General features: G+C 45.3%; 1 protein-coding gene across 2 annotated transcripts in view; it reads right to left on the bottom strand.

Moving 5' to 3' along the window:
* vps13c (vacuolar protein sorting 13 homolog C) overlaps positions 1 to 17053 on the bottom strand; it is a 55964-nt gene that overhangs the window by 12057 nt on the left and 26854 nt on the right. Inside the window, exons 49-79 of one of the 2 annotated variants that reach the window (XM_026175933.1) lie at positions 16718 to 16865; positions 16493 to 16513; positions 16134 to 16272; positions 15711 to 15829; positions 15423 to 15589; positions 14929 to 15182; positions 14509 to 14735; positions 14109 to 14201; positions 13752 to 13985; positions 13536 to 13667; positions 13172 to 13261; positions 12673 to 12828; positions 12286 to 12550; positions 12034 to 12194; positions 11820 to 11941; positions 11206 to 11503; positions 10652 to 11044; positions 10269 to 10373; positions 9949 to 10098; positions 9709 to 9834; positions 9490 to 9623; positions 9079 to 9205; positions 7652 to 7887; positions 6242 to 6383; positions 5987 to 6127; positions 5824 to 5905; positions 5651 to 5720; positions 5362 to 5473; positions 5164 to 5277; positions 4877 to 5007; positions 4664 to 4745 (exon numbers count right to left, since the gene is read on the bottom strand). In XM_026175933.1, the coding sequence (XP_026031718.1) occupies positions 4664 to 4745; positions 4877 to 5007; positions 5164 to 5277; positions 5362 to 5473; positions 5651 to 5720; positions 5824 to 5905; positions 5987 to 6127; positions 6242 to 6383; positions 7652 to 7887; positions 9079 to 9205; positions 9490 to 9623; positions 9709 to 9834; positions 9949 to 10098; positions 10269 to 10373; positions 10652 to 11044; positions 11206 to 11503; positions 11820 to 11941; positions 12034 to 12194; positions 12286 to 12550; positions 12673 to 12828; positions 13172 to 13261; positions 13536 to 13667; positions 13752 to 13985; positions 14109 to 14201; positions 14509 to 14735; positions 14929 to 15182; positions 15423 to 15589; positions 15711 to 15829; positions 16134 to 16272; positions 16493 to 16513; positions 16718 to 16865 (4771 nt within the window). The remainder of the gene's footprint in view (positions 1 to 4663; positions 4746 to 4876; positions 5008 to 5163; positions 5278 to 5361; positions 5474 to 5650; positions 5721 to 5823; positions 5906 to 5986; positions 6128 to 6241; positions 6384 to 7651; positions 7888 to 9078; positions 9206 to 9489; positions 9624 to 9708; positions 9835 to 9948; positions 10099 to 10268; positions 10374 to 10651; positions 11045 to 11205; positions 11504 to 11819; positions 11942 to 12033; positions 12195 to 12285; positions 12551 to 12672; positions 12829 to 13171; positions 13262 to 13535; positions 13668 to 13751; positions 13986 to 14108; positions 14202 to 14508; positions 14736 to 14928; positions 15183 to 15422; positions 15590 to 15710; positions 15830 to 16133; positions 16273 to 16492; positions 16514 to 16717; positions 16866 to 17053) is intronic. The other variant, XM_026175942.1, reaches the window with a different exon arrangement.

Raw genomic sequence — 17053 nt, forward strand, 5'->3', positions numbered from 1 at the left:
CCTTCTGACATTTGTTTGGAGGTGGAGGAACATCACAGTAATTGCTCAAAGGAGCTTCTTCGACATCTTTAAGAGTTTTAAACAAATGTCTGTCCTCCTCCAGAAAATCTTATGTACGCAAACACGCGTTGCAACTTCATATCTTGTGCACGTTTTTTTTTTTTTTTTTTTTTTTTGACAGTGAATGCGCACCTGCGGACCACTTATGTGCAGCCCTGGTTATTTAGCTCGTCATATTGCAGCCACAGAAATTCTTTTGTCCATGAAACCATAAAGCTGCACTTTCTTTTTGCCTCATAGTCTGATTTGTCATAACTTTTCCGTTTTGTGGTGAACTTTTCTTTGGCTGTCACTTCTTCACCCTGACCTGTCTTATTTGGCTCAGCAGAACTAAAATATATATCCTGCTGCTTTTACACACGCACACATAACGGTCAACGATTCTCTGCGCGATCAACCTCCCATATGTTTAAGCTGCGGGAGAGTTCACTTGTCATGTTTGCATAGTAAGCTAACGATAAGACGATGTCAGAGGAATTGGTGCGCAAATTATCATCACTCACAGATCAGTGCTGTTGCTCTCTATACACAGTTCGCGCAATTGCAAAGTGAAAGCAAAAAACAAGCGCAAATTCAAACGCGATTTCAATATGTCACATATTGACAGTGGCTCACTGATGCCAATGACATAATTACCCAGCTACATTTCCGAAAGAATGCAAAAGCATTGACATATATTTTTCCTTCCTACAACAGCCCGACGGGCAGGGCAGAGATAGATTTTGGTAGCCCGACTGGAAAAATCGCTAGCCCCAGGACGTCGGGCTAGTGATATTGCAAGCCCTGTATCTGATTGAGGAATCACTCATCTTTGGAAAAGAGAGTTTATTACAGAGAAATGGCTCTTTCCAAAATAAAAGCTATACTATACGCTTCTTCTGGGCTATATTCTCAGCAGCATATTGTAGCGGGTCAGGGCTGTTTGTACAGTTATGTTTTGTTTATGTTGCCATAGTGACAGGTGACGCCCTCTCGCTGCGACGGTGTGTCCTTCCGGGGTCAGAGGGCGCCCTTTGTGTTGGTGTTGTTGTTGTTGCTGTGCGGTTGCCGCGCTGAGCAGTTAGCTAGCGGCAGTGTTCTTCTGCAGATGTCAATAAACGGCTGTGCTCCCTGGCTAGCTAACGGGAAGCAAGACCAAACGACACCTCCGTCTCCTCCTTGTCTGAGCTCGCCACAATATTAAACATAGCAGGTCCCCATAAGGAGAATCCTGTGCTAACGGCTGTCTAAATGACTCGGGTAAAGTTTGTAGCATGCTTGTTGTTTTTGTCTGCTTCCACTTGTCTTTGCACTAGGATGATGTCGGCGTAAACGTGCAGTCATATTCGTTGTGTTCCCACTAGTGCTGTCAGCGTTAATCTCGTTGAAATGACGTTAACGCCACAACACGGCAAATCTCTGTTAACGAGCTACCCCTGATCGCCTGTGCGTGGGGCTAGACGGCCAACACGTTAACGAGCTAACTGCGCTAACACACTAGTTCCCACCCATGTAATTGAGCATTGCGTGGCACATCCAACATACTGTTTTACTTTTGTCTATGACGCGCTTACCTTCAGGGTCATACGTCACATGAAAACCAAAATAATTCCAAACGCCAGATCTGAATGAGGGTGGGGGAGGTTCAATTTGCCATGTTGCAAGGAGAGCTTAACTTCTGTCTCGCTAGCTTGCCCTGCGCTCTTCCTTCTGACGATGCTGTCTGTGTTGAGCGCTCAGTGAATCTGTGTTCGACTACTCCGCCTAGGCTGCACTGTCGAGCGCAGATCCACTGAGCGCTCAACACAGACAGCTCAGACAAGGAGGAGACGGAGGTGTCATTTGGTCTTGCTTCCCGTGAGCTAGCCAGGGAGCTGCTCAGCGCGGCAACCGCACAGCAACAACAACAACACCACACAGGGCGCCCTCTGACCCCGGAAGGACACACCGTCGCAGCGAGAGGGCGTCACCTGTCACTATGGCAACATAAAACATAACTGTACAAACAGAACCCCGAACAGCCCTGACCCGCTACATAGCCCCCACCTAAGGGGTCAGTCGTCCCCGACGACCCCATTACCCCACACAAAGTCCTGCAAATGTCCAGGTGCCTTCTTTTGGCACACCGGCCGGTCACGACCGGCGGGGGAAAAGTCACTCGGGTCAGAACATGGGGTGCCACCATCATCCCACTTCTGACACCAATGTGGCGAGCTCAGACAAGGAGGAGACAGAGGTGTCGTTTGGTCTTGCTTCCCGTGAGCTAGCCAGGGAGCACAGCCGTTTATTGACATCTGCAGAAGAACACTGCCGCTAGCTAACTGCTCAGCGCGGCAACCGCACAGCAACAACAACAACACACAGGGCGCCCTCTGACCCCGGAAGGACACACCGTCGCAGCGAGAGGGCGTCACCCGTCACTATGGCAACATAAACAAAACATAACTGTACAAACAGCCCTGACCCGCTACAATATGCTGCTGAGAATATAGCCCAGAAGAAGCGTATAGTATAGCTTTTATTTTGGAAAGAGACATTTCTCTGTAATAAACTCTCTTTTCCAAAGATGAGTGATTCCTCAATCAGATACAGGGCTCGCAAAATCGCTAGCCCCGGGATGTCGGGCTGGCGATTTTGCGACCCCAGTCAGGCTACCAAAATCTATCTCTGCCCTGCCCGTCCGGCTATTGTAGGAAGGAAAAATATATGTCAATGCTTTTGCATTCTTTCAGAAATGTAGCTGGGTAATTATGTCATTGGCATCGGTGAGCCACTGTCAATATGTGACATATTGAAATCGCGTTTGAATTTGCGCTTGTTTTTTGCTTTCACTTTGCAATCGCGTGAACTGTGTATAGAGAGCGACAGCACTGATCTGTGAGTGATGATAATTTGTGCACCAATTCCTCTGACATCGTCTTATTAATCGTTAGCTTACTATGCAAACATGACAAGTGAAATCTCCCGCAGCTTAAACATGTGAGAGGTTGATCGCGCAGAGAATCGCTGAGCTTATGTGAGTCCGTGTGTAAAAGCAGCAGGATATATATTTTAGCTCTGCTGAGCCAAATAAGACAGGTCAGGGTGACGAAGTGACAGCCAAAGAAAAGCTTACCACCAGCCACCGTACAAATCAGACTATAAGGCAAAAAGAAAGTGCAGCTTTATGGTTTCATGGACAAAAGAATTTCTGTGGCTGCAATATGACGAGCTATATAACCAGGGCTGCACATAAGTGGTCCGCAGGTGCGCATTCGCTGTCAAAAAAAAAAGAAAAAAAAAAAAGAAAAAAAACGTGCACAAGATATGAAGTTGCAACGCGTGTTTGCATACATAAGATTTTCTGGAGGAGGACAGACATTTGTTTAAAACTCTTAAAGATGTCGAAGAAGCTCCTTTGAGCAATTACTGTGATGTTCCTCCACCTCCAAACAAATGTCAGAAGGAATCCGAACCACAAAAGAAGCGCGTATTCTCGGAAAAGTGGTTGCAGGAGATGAGCTGGCTTCAAACAAATGATGAACGCACAGAGATGTGGTGCGGAATGTGCCGTGAAAATCCCACTCTAGGACAAAAACTGCTTTTTATATGGACGCAAACGCGCGTTGCAACTTATCTGGTGCGCGTCTTTTATTTTGACAGTGAATGCGCACATGCGGATGTGCACCCGTGTAAATAACAATGTTCTGCCGGGTGTGTTGTTGGTTTTCTCTCGATTTCTGAGTCGACAAGCGCCTTTGTTACTGGGACCAGTCATTTGAAGAAAGGCCCCCATTAGAACCCATGCATTATTGCTCAGTCTGCAATATCTTTCCCAGAACAAACACCAATTGCAAATAACATACTAAAAATAAAACCTGAAAATCTGTTTAGAACAGCGTACTATGTTGCAAAGAGTGAACGACCACTGGCACAATTTAGCAGTCTTTGCAAACTTCAAAAAGCAAATGGCCTCGATCTTGGTTCCACTTGTCTCCTACCCCTGACTTCAGTGGAAATTTCAAATTCAGGATCTGACACAGACTGATTCATGTCCTACACAGTTCTTACAAGTTCATAGAAATTTCTGTTCAATTAGAACCAAATATTTGAGTTGATGATTGTAATTTTTATACAATGTTGTAATTTGTTTTTCAACAATTTTTTGATTAATGTTTTGTTTCGTTTACAATATTATACTTTAATTTATAATATTGTAAAGGAAACAAAACAGGAAACAAAACATCAATCAAAAAATTGCTCTCTTTTTTATTCGGACTACTTACATTTATTTTGGGCTACCAAAAACTGAAGAGTCCCTGCCCGAAGGGCTACCAGGGATTTTGAAATTTTGAGAGCCCTGAGATAGATTTTTTTTTTAAATACTTTTGTTTCAGCAACATTAAATTTAAAAACTGTACTTTTGAGTTAAAATATATATTTATAATTTTAATAAATGACAAATTAAAAAGGCATGAACATTTTTTCTGTATCGAAAAAATATCGAACCGTGACACCAAAGTATCGAACCGAACCGTGAATTTTGTGTATCGTTGCACCCCTGAGGGAGGGAGGGAGGGAGGGAGGGGGAGATATATATATATATATATATATATATATATATATATGGAGGCTGTAACTTTACCTGTTCAGTATAGTGTCGAGCCGCCACCCACGTCAGCTTCTCTTTACTGTAAAACTGGTGCTTCACCTCGAAGAAGGCCAGTCTGTGGGACACAAACATGACGAATGTCAAACAGAAATTTTTACTGTGACAGACTCAGCAAACAGCCGTCCCCTACTTTACGGCCCTCAGCGCATCTCTCTAATGCCGCCGCAGCAGCGGCGAGAGTCTCACTTGAAGATGATGTCGTCGACGTCGGTCAGCGTGGCCCCGATGCTTTTCAGCAGCAGGTTCAGAGACTGAATGGCTTCCGTCTCCTCAACCAAGTCATCACCGCTGGAGCCCAGAGACAGACTGAGATGGAGCTGAAACAAACACACGAACACCAAGATGGAAACACAACCTTGACCCAGTGACGACACTGGGCTTATTTTGAATCCAAACATTCATCTGGTTGACTTAACGATTTAAGCCGTTTTTAAATATAAGTGAAAAGGAGAGCTCAGACTGTGCGTCTTCACCTTGATGGGTGAGATGTGGAAGTATTCGAAGTAGCTGAGACCAGATGCGTCAGTCCGCGACGCCTCCATCAGCTCGGCCTGCAGGCCCTGCAGATCTTGCTCTATCAGCCCAGACTGAAACACAGACACACCTCAAACGCATGAACCCTCTGTGTGTGGTTCATGTTGGCACTTTTCACATGTTAGAAGCAGCTCTACCTTCTCGCTGTCGGCCTGGGGGTCTGCAGCAGGAGTGAACAGAGCCAAAATGGCTCCCAGGAAACCCTGATCGATCTTTACTGCCATCTCCTGGACCAAAGCCATGAAATACCTGGAGAACACAGACAAGCTCAAGACAAGCTGACAATCTTTTCCTTAATCCCATCTCTGTGCTTACCTCTCAAAAACAAGTAAGTGTGGCTTTTTCCACACACGAAGGATTTGGACTTCAGCAGGGTTGTGGTTTTAAACACCCTGCAGGTCTTTAGGTGAACTGGTTCTTACTCACTTGAACTGCATGACGTTGCTGTGCTGGTTGAACCTGGTGATGATGGACACGTCAATGAAGGGCTTTGGCTCTGTGGAGACAGAGAGCGGAGTTAAAGACGCTCGGCTCACCGTGAGAACGGTCAGATCAAGAGTTTGATCGAAGCTATGAAGAAGTTAATAAAAAGACTCCACCTGTGTCCAGAGCGATGGACTTTGGAGGAAGAACTGGATTGAAGACGATGGGGAAGATGGCACCTGGAAGCTGATTGTCCACCTGGACACAGAATGATGCCAGTCATACAAGAGTGTGTATTTCTGTGCAGGTGTGTATGCATCGTGGTGTGTGAGTGTTTACCTGCAGCCAGTGCAGCTGAGCTCTCAAGCTGCGCTGATGCACCGACTGCTTGAACTCCACTTGGATCCCAGACAGGAAGTTCCTCCTCACTTGGCAGGAAAACGGCTGACGCATCATCATGGTGGCCCCACTGAGGTTCACCTGAGAGCCAGTGACATCACAGCTTCCCTCTCAGCTCAGTGGACAATTGAAATTTAAATTGTGTGTGTATTTTTTGGGGGGTGGGCGTGTTTCAGGTGCACGTTGACCTCTCACCTCCAGGTTCTCCAGTCTGATCCAGCTGCCGGCGGACTTCCCACTCAGCTGATTCTGGTAGGCTTTCTCCAGCAGGCTGATGTTCTTGTTATTGAACGGCTTCCAGCGATTCTTTGGCTTCATTTCCCAAACAACACCTGAGCTGTGATACAAACACACATGTAACGCTGTAACACGCTTGTGATTATGTGTTGATGTTGCTCCAAGCGGTGTGCTAGGAAGCAAGATTCAGTGGGTATGATCATCTCCAGTGGGAGCTGGTCTGCACAAACAGACGTGTGCAGGAGCAGCAGCTCTACTTAGAGCTCCTCTAAAGTGCAGCCTCTCTATGTGGGAAGCTCATTTCACCCACTCATATCTGTAACCTTCTTCTTTTGGTCACTACCCAGACCTCCTGACCACAGGTGAGGGTTGAATGTATATTGACTGATAAAGAAGTTCTCTTTTCACCACAACAGTCCAGTACAATGGACACATTACTGGCCTTCTCCATCTGTCAATCTCACGCTCCACTTTCCTGTCACCTATTACCAGGATTGTAAGGATATCTGAACTCCTGTGTTTGGGTCAACAGCTATCCCAGTCCAGAGGGAGCAATCCACCGCTTAACATCTGCAAATAATTTAAACCCTATATAAACAGCTCTAAGGTGCAGCGGTAAAAAGAGAGCTGAACCTAAAAGTGTAGATAAAAATATACTGGCTAGTCCTGCTTGTTATTCCTACTCTCACCTATGTTCATAAGCTGTAACTGGTCACAGAAAGCAGAAGCTGACGAGAACAGGCAGCAGAATTCAGCTTCCTCCCAATGGGCGAGGAGCTCAGTTATTTAGGAGAGGCTAAAAGTAGCTATTTCTTCACCAACAGTGCTACTTTAGTCAGCTGGAGGTGGTTCAGGCAGCTGACTAGCAGGCCTCCTGGATGCCTCCAAGGTGAGGTGTGTCCAGGCATATCCAGCTGGGAGGTGACCCTGGGACAGACCCGGGACACGCTGGAGTTATTACGCCTCTCTAAGGACTCAGTAACGCTTCATTATCCCCTCAGAACAGCTGGAGGAGGCTGTGGAGAGGGAGGTCTGGGCATGCTTTCTCTGTCACCCAGATCTGGATAAATAGCAGGAAACTTGCAGCTGTTACATTGTGAATAAAACCAAAACAAAAAAGTAGAAGATTTTTTCTGCATATCTTGGTTGCATTTTGCTCCTCTGGACCTAAATGAGATGGCACTCATCTAGCCCATTTTTAAGGAAGAAGAGTCCATTTACAATCTCTTCTTTATGAGAACACAGACTGATTTTAAGATAAAAATGTGTTAGTCAAGAAAGCAAATAGCTAATCTCACACTGTAGACGAAGCCTGGAAATGTGACCTTGCTTTGCTGTAAACTGCTCTGGTAATGTGATAGTGTTTACCTGGTGATGCCAATGTACGCGATCTCCTGCCGCTTGCTGTTGTTGATCAGCGACAATCCAAGGTTTTGCAACAAAACTTTTACTTCCTGATCGGACTGTTCAAGCTCCTCAGCCTGACGAGCCTTTGTCACCACTCCAACGTCCTCAGTAAATATCAGCACCCGCTGGCGTCCGTCCAGGAAGGAAGCCCAGTGGATCTGAGACTGGCTGTCGTAGGAAAACTGACCAAAATCATCCTAAATGAACACAGACAGACTGTAAAGAAACTGATGTTTGTATCCTGGGTTTCATGAAGTTTGTGGGACGCAAACACAAGGAGCATATTGTTATTGCTATATCCTCCAGTTTGACTGTAATAGTACCATAACTAAAGATATTCAATAGGATGTGAAAATAGCAACGGAGACGCTAAAAGTCATCAGGAATATGTGTACAGAGGGGATCTACATCAGTAAAAGAAGCCTCAGTTCCCCAGACTTCTCTACAATCAGATGTCTTGTAGCCAGAGTGGTTGCCTCCTGATGGCCAGAAAATCAAGGTAATAATTAATTAATAATTAAGGTTGTAAAAGCAACTAAATGTAAACGAAAAACAAAACATTTTGGTTACATAAAATTAAATTAAAAACTAGACTTTAAAAAAATTTAAACCAAGAAATGATTTTGCAAACTTGGCAAATTAAAATAAAAATATTATTTTTTTCCTAGTTTGAGCTTCTATTACGATTTTAGTTGTTTGCCGAAAAATTTATTTGCCTGATGAAGGATTGATGTATTGAGATTCTGGATGTCTGTCTTGGCTCTGACGTGTGTTCTCCAAACAATCATAATTACAACAACAAGAACAACAACAACACTGAAACTAATAAAAATGAAACTACAACTAAACATTTTCAAACAATAAAAACTAAACTGGAACGAGAAACTCAATCTGAAAATCAACTAAACTAGACTGAATTAAAAACAAAAAGCTAAAATGAAATAAACTAATTAGAAAATAGAAACTCATTGTTTAGATCATAAATCTACACTAATCTTTTATATAAAGTAATTGATCATTTTTCTCAGTACAACAGCAGTGGCTGAAATAAATGGTTTTTCTGGTTCCTCAGGGTTCCAATTTTTGGTCCTTGACATTTTCAGGTTTGTTACATTAGATTTCTTCGGTCACAACAAACTGAAAAATTATTTTTCAGAGGATGAGGTTCAGCTGTTACAAAGACACAAAGGCACAGTAATATCTGGCTCTTCCACTATTAATTAATCAGAGAGTTTCTGCTGTTTTCTGTGGGAAATCTTTTGATATGCGTTTCATCAAACCTCAATAGCAACTAAACAAAGCTCGACCTCCAGAATTGTCTCACCATGACACACAACAGTGTCTTCTTACAAAAAAAATGCAGATACGAGATTGTGTGTGAGTCTGACCTTCAGCAGATCCAGCTCTCCTGAATGATCCCGGCATTCCCAACGAAGCATGCGGACTCCTGTTGGGTCGTCCCACGCAAACCGTCGAGTCTCGCTGGGTTTCAACGCATGAAAGACGGATGAGCCGCTGAAAAGAAATGGCAAGTAGCTGGGTTTCCACCAAGGTGTTTCACAAAGAGAAAATTAACTGAAATACAAATTTGTCAGGGAACTGACATGGAGTGACAACCAGAAACACAGAAAACAGGCAAAAAAAGCCTTTAAGAGCTTTTTTTGTGGCCAAAAACCTGGAGCACCTCCAAGAATGCAGAAGTTAAGACAGAGTGAACCGTGTCAGATGAAAAAGTTACAGCTTTTAAACTCTGATAGGCTATAAAATAACATATATGTAGTAGTGTGTTGACCTCTGACCTCTGTTTATAGCTGATGGTAGCCCAGGGCGTGTGGTTAACCAGCAGGGCAGGAGCTGCTCCTTCATAATAACCACTGAAGCTGATGACGGTGGAGTGATCGGAGAGGTTGACGTCCACGATGATCCCACCGCACTGAAACATACACGCATTTAAAAATCTCCAAAATGTACTAAACTGTGAGAGTTCGTCCGATGTGTCTGGTCTAATGCACACTAACCATTTCCATTTTTAGCAGGGTGCCGTTGTCCTGTTTATTGAAGAAGAAGGATTGGGAGGTGGATTCAGACCCGACAACACGGACACACAACTTTCCCGAGCCATTCTCCGGCCACAGAGGGAGACACTGCGCCACAACAATCGAATTATGAGAATTATAATAACATAAGGAGTTTGGCAGTGACAATAAGGAAGACAGGTCCCTACAGCCTGTCTGTTGTAAAACTAGAAATTCATTCACCTCGGTGGAAGAGATGTAGTGCCACTTGGTTTGGCTGCTGACTTCTCCCACTTCTAGTTCATAAGACGACTTGTTGACCAGAGTGTAGAAAGGACTCATGGTGACGATCCTGGTTAGTTTAAAACTGCTCATCTGAATACTAACACCCACCTGCACACAGAGACAAGAAGCATGAAACTAGATCAGCTCACAGCTGATGATCATTTTAATCAACCCAGGAGAAGAATGTGACACATTCAAAAGCTCCACAACCAGCCTGGTCTAATCCTCAGAAAGACAAAACAGGTTAAACAGTTTGATTAAAAGAGAAAAAGAGTTACCAAGAAGTCCATGTGGTTGGCGGGACAGCGAACGCAGCCATAACTTCCCACTGTGTCCAGAGAGAACCCGTCAGACCAGGAACTGGTGGAGACGCAAAGCTGGAGCTGATACAAAACATCAATGTGCAATAAATAAACATTTTACATGTTACAGAAAATGTCTGGCTTTGTTTTTATCGTCAAAAAAAAATAAAAAAAATAAAAGAGTTAAAAAGGAAGCAGTGATCAGAAAATAGAGGTCTGACCAGATCTAAATATACAGGAATAAAAAAAACGTACCTGGAAGCTTATAAAGCATACAGGCTCGGATTGTGAAAACTTTAAACGACTTGTTTAAAGTCTAAAGAAGAAAGGCTGGACATGTGTGTCCAGGTGTTTCTCACCTTGCACTTGCTGAACATGTTTTTCTTCTTGAAGGAGAACAGGATGATGTCTCTGTAGTCGGCCGGGTGCTTGACGGAGATGTCCTCGGCTTTGTACTGGAGCACTCGAGACGTTTTGTTGATGATCCAGTACGGACTGAAGAGCGACAGCAGCAGGCGGCGGCTCGCCGTCCTCGTCGCATGGACGTTAATGTCCACAGTCATGTTTATGTCCGAGTCGCAGGTGAGACATATGACCAGGAACTCGGGCATTTCCTTTTCAATCCGAATGTGTCCGTGCCAGTCGCGTCCTTGATACCTCATCAGCACCAGCGACACGATCTCGCCTGAGACACGAGCGTTCAGGAGGTCTGACGTGCTGCCTTCACGGAGCTCGCAGCTGTCTACTGAGCTCTGGGGATGCAACACGCCAGGTCCGATCAGGTTATTTTAGATCAGGTTAGTTTTCATTGGCTTATAAAATAATAAAAAACATTTCTAACAAACAGATGTGAATATCTGCAAAGACTCTTTATTATTGCATTGCTAAACCTTGATGGAGCTGTTAGGGTTACCTCCATCATGTAGCGAATGGTGTATGGCAGCAGGTTGCGTAGGGTAGCCATAGGATGGAGATGGATGACATAGGCGGGGTCCCAGTCCTCCTCTCCACAGCTGGTGATGTGTCGCAGGTCATCGGGGACGGCCAAAGTGCTGACCATGAGCGGCAGCAGGCTGCTTTCGGATGCGGGACACTGAAGCATCGACCCCACCTCTGAGCTACAGTGCACCTGCTCCTTCCAGGATATGCAGGTGGAAGATGGCGCGTACTGACCTGTCAGCTCTCCTGCTGGCTGCAAAAACAGCTGAGATCTGGAGGAAAGAGGAAGTAAAGACTCTCACCACCTCCGGAAGTTATGACGAGGCACCTGGAGCTGCTCAGATCCACAGGAACTCACAACAGCACCCAGAGAGTTTCAGGGACAAGATTGCACTTAAAGTGTCACAAATTCAGTTTGGAAAAAAGGATCTGCAACCAGAAGCTCGCCCATGTTGGCAAACCCTAATTTTGTAGATGTTCAGAGCAGCAGAGGATGTCTTTTATTGAGACAATCATCAAATCCACAAAGACTATGACTATACTAACAAACAGTCTCTCGAACACCTGAAGAAGGTGGTGTGATTCTACCTGTAAGTTTCTAAGGTGACATGAAACTCCGTCTTGGGTTCGGCCTGTCCAATAACCTGCAGAGCTCTGGTGTGTGGAGAGTACTTGAGGATGGTGAATGGCACTGAGAAGTGATTCTTTATCTAAAAACACAAACAAAAGTTGCCTCTAAATAAACCTGTCCTGCTTTTCTAATCACAATATCGGCTTTATTTAGAGCGTCTGTGGTTCAGACCTGCAGCGGCGAGCGAACCGTGATGACCTTGTTGCCTTCGTTGGCGTCAATCTGCAACAGCACAGATATGGCCTCCTGCAGATTCGGGCCGCGGATGTTGTAGAGGCGTCGACCCGGTTTGTCCACAGGGATGTTGGCGATCTCGCTGTATCCTGAGGGCACTGTATGGGGAGAGAAATAACACATCTCCAATCGCAAGCTTAGCATAAGACAACGCGCAGCACCAACAGAGAACGAGTGGGAACGTCTGACCGATGGTGAGGTTGAACAGGCAGCTCTCTTGCCGCTGGAGAGCTGAAAGTTTGCCTCTGGATGTTGGTTCGAACATTGAGTGCTCCAGTTCCATGTTCTGATCCACCGGCAACTCGTGGAGCTTTCCCTGCCCCGCAGATCCCACCAGTCTCAAGTTAGCACTGTGCTCCACAATGAAGGGAATTCCCAGAGAGTTTCTAATAGTGAATGGCGCCTTCTCCTTCAGAGAGTAATCAAAGGTGGAAGTCGTTCCCTCCGAGAACGCCTGATCAAAACACAGCAAAGGAAAAGGGCACTCAGTGATTCAACGAATTAACACTTTTTCAAAAAGTCAATTAGAAGTGATATTATAGCATCAGTCAGACACAAACTGAAGCTGTTCTGTACCTTGGCGAGGTTTTGGAAAACGTTGAGGCAGCACTTGGAGATGGTGACATTCATGGTGTCTTTGGAGCAGATGTTAACGACAGTGCGAGGTTCAGGAAGGAATATGAAGTCATCTCCGTGAACAGGGCTTTTGTCATGGATTGGGTTGTTCTTCATCTGCAGGAGCAAAAACAGCATCACTAAGTTCATCAGCCTCATTCCACCTTTAAATGGCAGATTACAGACGTGCCGTTAAACTCTTACACCTGTAATATTAAGGTCGGTCTATTCCAAGAAAAAAAAAGAAAAAAGAAAAAGAAAGGGGGGGGGGTTGGAAATGAGCCACTTGGATGTTTTATATGAGGAACACAAAAATGTCTTTGACATAAAACTATTCACAGACAAAACACTTCAGGGAATTGCTTTGCTGTGGGACATTCACTGGAGTGGGACATTGTGTAGCTGTCATAATAATCACACAAAGTTCATTAAGCGCAAGCTTCGCTGCTAGCAGCTTTACCTCGAACTCCAGGTTCCACCTTCGTCTGCCGCCGTCGACTCGTTCCAGCAGAGGCTCCCACACCGCGTGGGTCTCATTAAAGTAATTCACCTGGGAACAGATGACACACTTGGTTTTTTTTCACTGAGCACAGCAGCTGCGATAACTCAGCTGTCAGAGAGATTTTTGTCTTTCTGGAATATATCAGCCTATCCCTTCCAGTGGCGTCAACACCTTCGGTGGTAGGATGAACACATGAATAATGTTCTTAAATACTCCTCAGCTAAAACTAAAGTTAGGAAAAAAAAAACCAAACTAAAGTTAGGAGCCTTGAATATATGACACGAGTTTCAGGATCAGGTCTGAATCCAGGTTGAGTTCTTACTTCAAGCGTCATATCAGCTCTCAGCTGTGGCAGCGAAGACCAGTTTTTGGCTGAACCATTGAAGGAGGACTCGGCCAGCAGCAGAGGGACTGTTCGATGACCCAAACCGGACTCCAGAGTCACCTGTACAACCTGAGGGCCAACAACAGCTCGTCAAAAAGAAGCAAACCTTCTTTAAAGTTTTACAATGAATGTTCTGCGAGGACGCTGTGGTACCTTGACTTCGACGCCAAAGCTCTCCCCTTCATTTCGTCCGTCCGGTTCTCTGAAGCTCTCGGTGACCTCGGTGGCCTGGTCCACTCCCAGGAACCAGTAGTTACAGTTGTAGATGTTCATGACCGACCACAGGTCACTGACATCGGGCTTCGATGCCTCGCACTGTTGATCCTTCTGCTTTGCCGTCATGGCGGCTGTTATCGTTGTCACTGTGTTGAGGATGAACGGTGAAATCTGCAGATGAAAGACACACTGGTGATGAGTTCACTGACAGTCGGGAAATCACCGCGAGTCCAGAGAAGCAACACAGAGTCTCCAACATCTGTCAGTGTGATTTCTAAATCCATAAATAAATACCTTAATTATGATTTCCTCCACTGTCACGGAGCCCCTCAGTGGCTGATTGGGGTGAGCTTTGGTTTCCAAGGTGACCGAACAAGGTCTCAGTACCTTTTGGATAGAGCCAGACTGATACCTTTAATCACGTTTGTTCATCTCTCATTACTTACAAGACCACTAACACATCACATTTTCTTCCCCTACAGTAAGACACTTTTTCAGTTAATCTGTTACCCGACTCATATTTTTAAGGGTAATGCAGTAAAAATGGTTTTACTCCCAGTCGTTTACTACCCAAAACGCTGTGGGTTTAAATGTGTCTGACATATCAAAAAACACAAAGCAGAACTGATATAACAGTGAGTGAAAGGTTCTCTCTGAAGAATCTACAGACTGCAAAAAACAAGCACACTCTTACGGTGGTGACAGCCTTGTCCTCTTTGTTTTGGATGAAGGGGCAGGCGAGGACCTTCAGCTCCCTCAGGCTGGCTCTCATGTTCTGTGTGCCGTCCTCCTCGGCCTGTAGCGTGAAGTCGCACTGAAATGAGGCCACGAGAGCTGGGGCGTCGGCCTTCATCAGGTTGGCCACGAACACCACCTCTGGGTCCACCACCACTGCTCGAAGTCGAGTCTTCACTGTGGAGGCTGCAGAGAGAAAACAGTCTTGTGATGGTTTTTCTTTTTTTGTTTCCGTTCTCGCTTTGTGATTCTGAATGGTCGTCTTTAGCTTGACTGAGAAGCTCTGAATACTTGGAAACATCAATTTTACAGTTTTATACAGTAGATATACTCAATCCCCCCCCGCCTCTCCGGTTGGGGTCTGGTGTCCCGATCTTACCAGTCTTGGGGTCGGCTCGTGGTTCAGTGGTCTGTCTCAGCTGCAGTCTGTCGCTCGGTGCAGAGGTGGCGGGCGGAGCCGAACTCTGCGGCAGAGCCTGCAGGAAGAAATCTCCGACGGCCATCAGAAACTCCACGCTTGCACAGAGATAGAGCTTCTGCAGAATGGCCACCACCTCCCGTTCTGCTGCGCTCTGCCGGTACGTCACGTCGATCGTGACCCCTGAGCTCTCTTCGTCTCTCTGCCTCACCATCCTGCAGCAAGTTAACACAATGTGTGATCACTGACCGAAAACTCTCATCTAAACCACTTTGGTAGCAAAAAACTAAACTGCTTTCCATATGGATCATATTCACTGTGCAGTGTGATCTGACTGTTTCTTCTTCTTCTCTGAAAAACAACTACAGACTATTTGATGAAGAACTCCATCAGTGATTGATCACGTCATCAACAAAACAGTCAGACAGACAGAAAGCAGAGATCATTTGACTTACCGCGAGGTGACCCTCTCCATGCCGGTCCTCAGGTCGTCCAGTGTGCAGGCAGTCAGCACCGTGCTCACCTCCATGCTGCCATTATTTAGGATCTTCCCTGAAGTTTTTAGCAAGTGTAGGGCAAATTCTCCCAGTCTGAGGTCCTGCTGGTTCTGGAGATCTGAGGACTGGGAACAGGGACAACAGTCAGGAAGAATAACTAACACTTACTTGCTTACTCCAACCACTGGACGAATAGCGTCCCCCAGATATCAGTTTCTTTTCACGTCCTTGTTGTTTCTAACTGACCTGTTTGGGGTCGAGGTACAGAACCAGACCAAGAGACTCGATGTTGAAGTTAAACTTGACAGTCTCCAAAGTTTCATCGTCCTCTTCACTGTGGCTCACAGTCATCTTTCCAGAACCACCTGAGCAATCAGGACAAAGATCACATCAACAAAACGGCAAGAAAGCTTAAAGTGGATCTATTACACTCATTAACAATATTTTTATTCTTGGACTTTCGAGCAGCCTAGCTTGATTTAGGGTTCAAAATAATCCTGGTCTATCTTATATCAGATACATGTCAGCGCTTTGAGTACTCCGGGAGAGTAGAGAAGCGCTATATAAGAATCAGTCCATTTACCATGTCATCAGTCAGACACAGAAACCAGACAAATATCAGGGTTCAACTCTGGATGAGTGAAGATCTGAACATAAACTCAATCGGACCTGTCGGGGTGGCTCCAGCTGCTCGGACCTGCAGACTGGTCTCCTGCCGGGCTGCGGCGGGCTCCGGGCTTCCGGCCTCTCCCAGATTCTCCATCAGGATCCTGAGCACCACCTTCAGGTCGTCTTGACTGAGCTTCACCTGCACAGACGCATCAGTCACTACTCAGTCTGTCTACAGCTGTGACTAGAATGAGGCTACGGCTAAAGGCTGCTAGCCTAGCCTAAACCTGCGTCCTTATTGGAGGTGTCTACGCAGACTACAGACCACAACAAACAAACTGCATCCAGCTTCCAAGTAAAAGACGAGACCAGCAACAATATAACTCTACAGAGAGGCCTGTCCTCAGGGGAAACTGTACCTTTGGTGGTTTACTTGTCGACTGGTTGTAAAAACAAGAATAAAATCATTAGTGGAATTTCTGACACATTTTATTCTATTGAGGAAGATTATTACATACGTCTTAAAACACCAACCATACTGTACAGCTACTCTGTTTTTATATCGTCTTGTAATCTGGGAAAGATTTTTGGTTACAAGTTTAATAATGTAACAAGCATACATGTTAACTTCCTCTTCCTCCTACCTTCATGGGTTTCAGATCTCCATCGATCTCCACAGCAGCCATCTTCTTGTACCAGGAAGCTGCCAGGTTTCTCTTGATGTTCAGGTGCAGGTTGACCGGTTCAAGCAGCTCTCTGCTAGGTTGGTTTGAGTCAGGCTCTAAGCAGGTCCTGGGCCACAACAGGAAAGACTCAATGTGCTTACAGGAGAAACGAATCAAAGTCTGCATATAAAAACAAAAGCTTCCCCTTCAAAGCTTTCTGCTTCTGCACCTTTTTTTCAAGCATGACCACAATATCCTTGGAATTCCTGATCTGACTACTTGCACATGCAGTTTCATCCTTTTTCTCAGATTGAC

This window comes from Astatotilapia calliptera, chromosome 1 (assembly GCF_900246225.1).
Source record: "Astatotilapia calliptera chromosome 1, fAstCal1.2, whole genome shotgun sequence".
NCBI lineage: Eukaryota > Metazoa > Chordata > Actinopteri > Cichliformes > Cichlidae > Astatotilapia > Astatotilapia calliptera.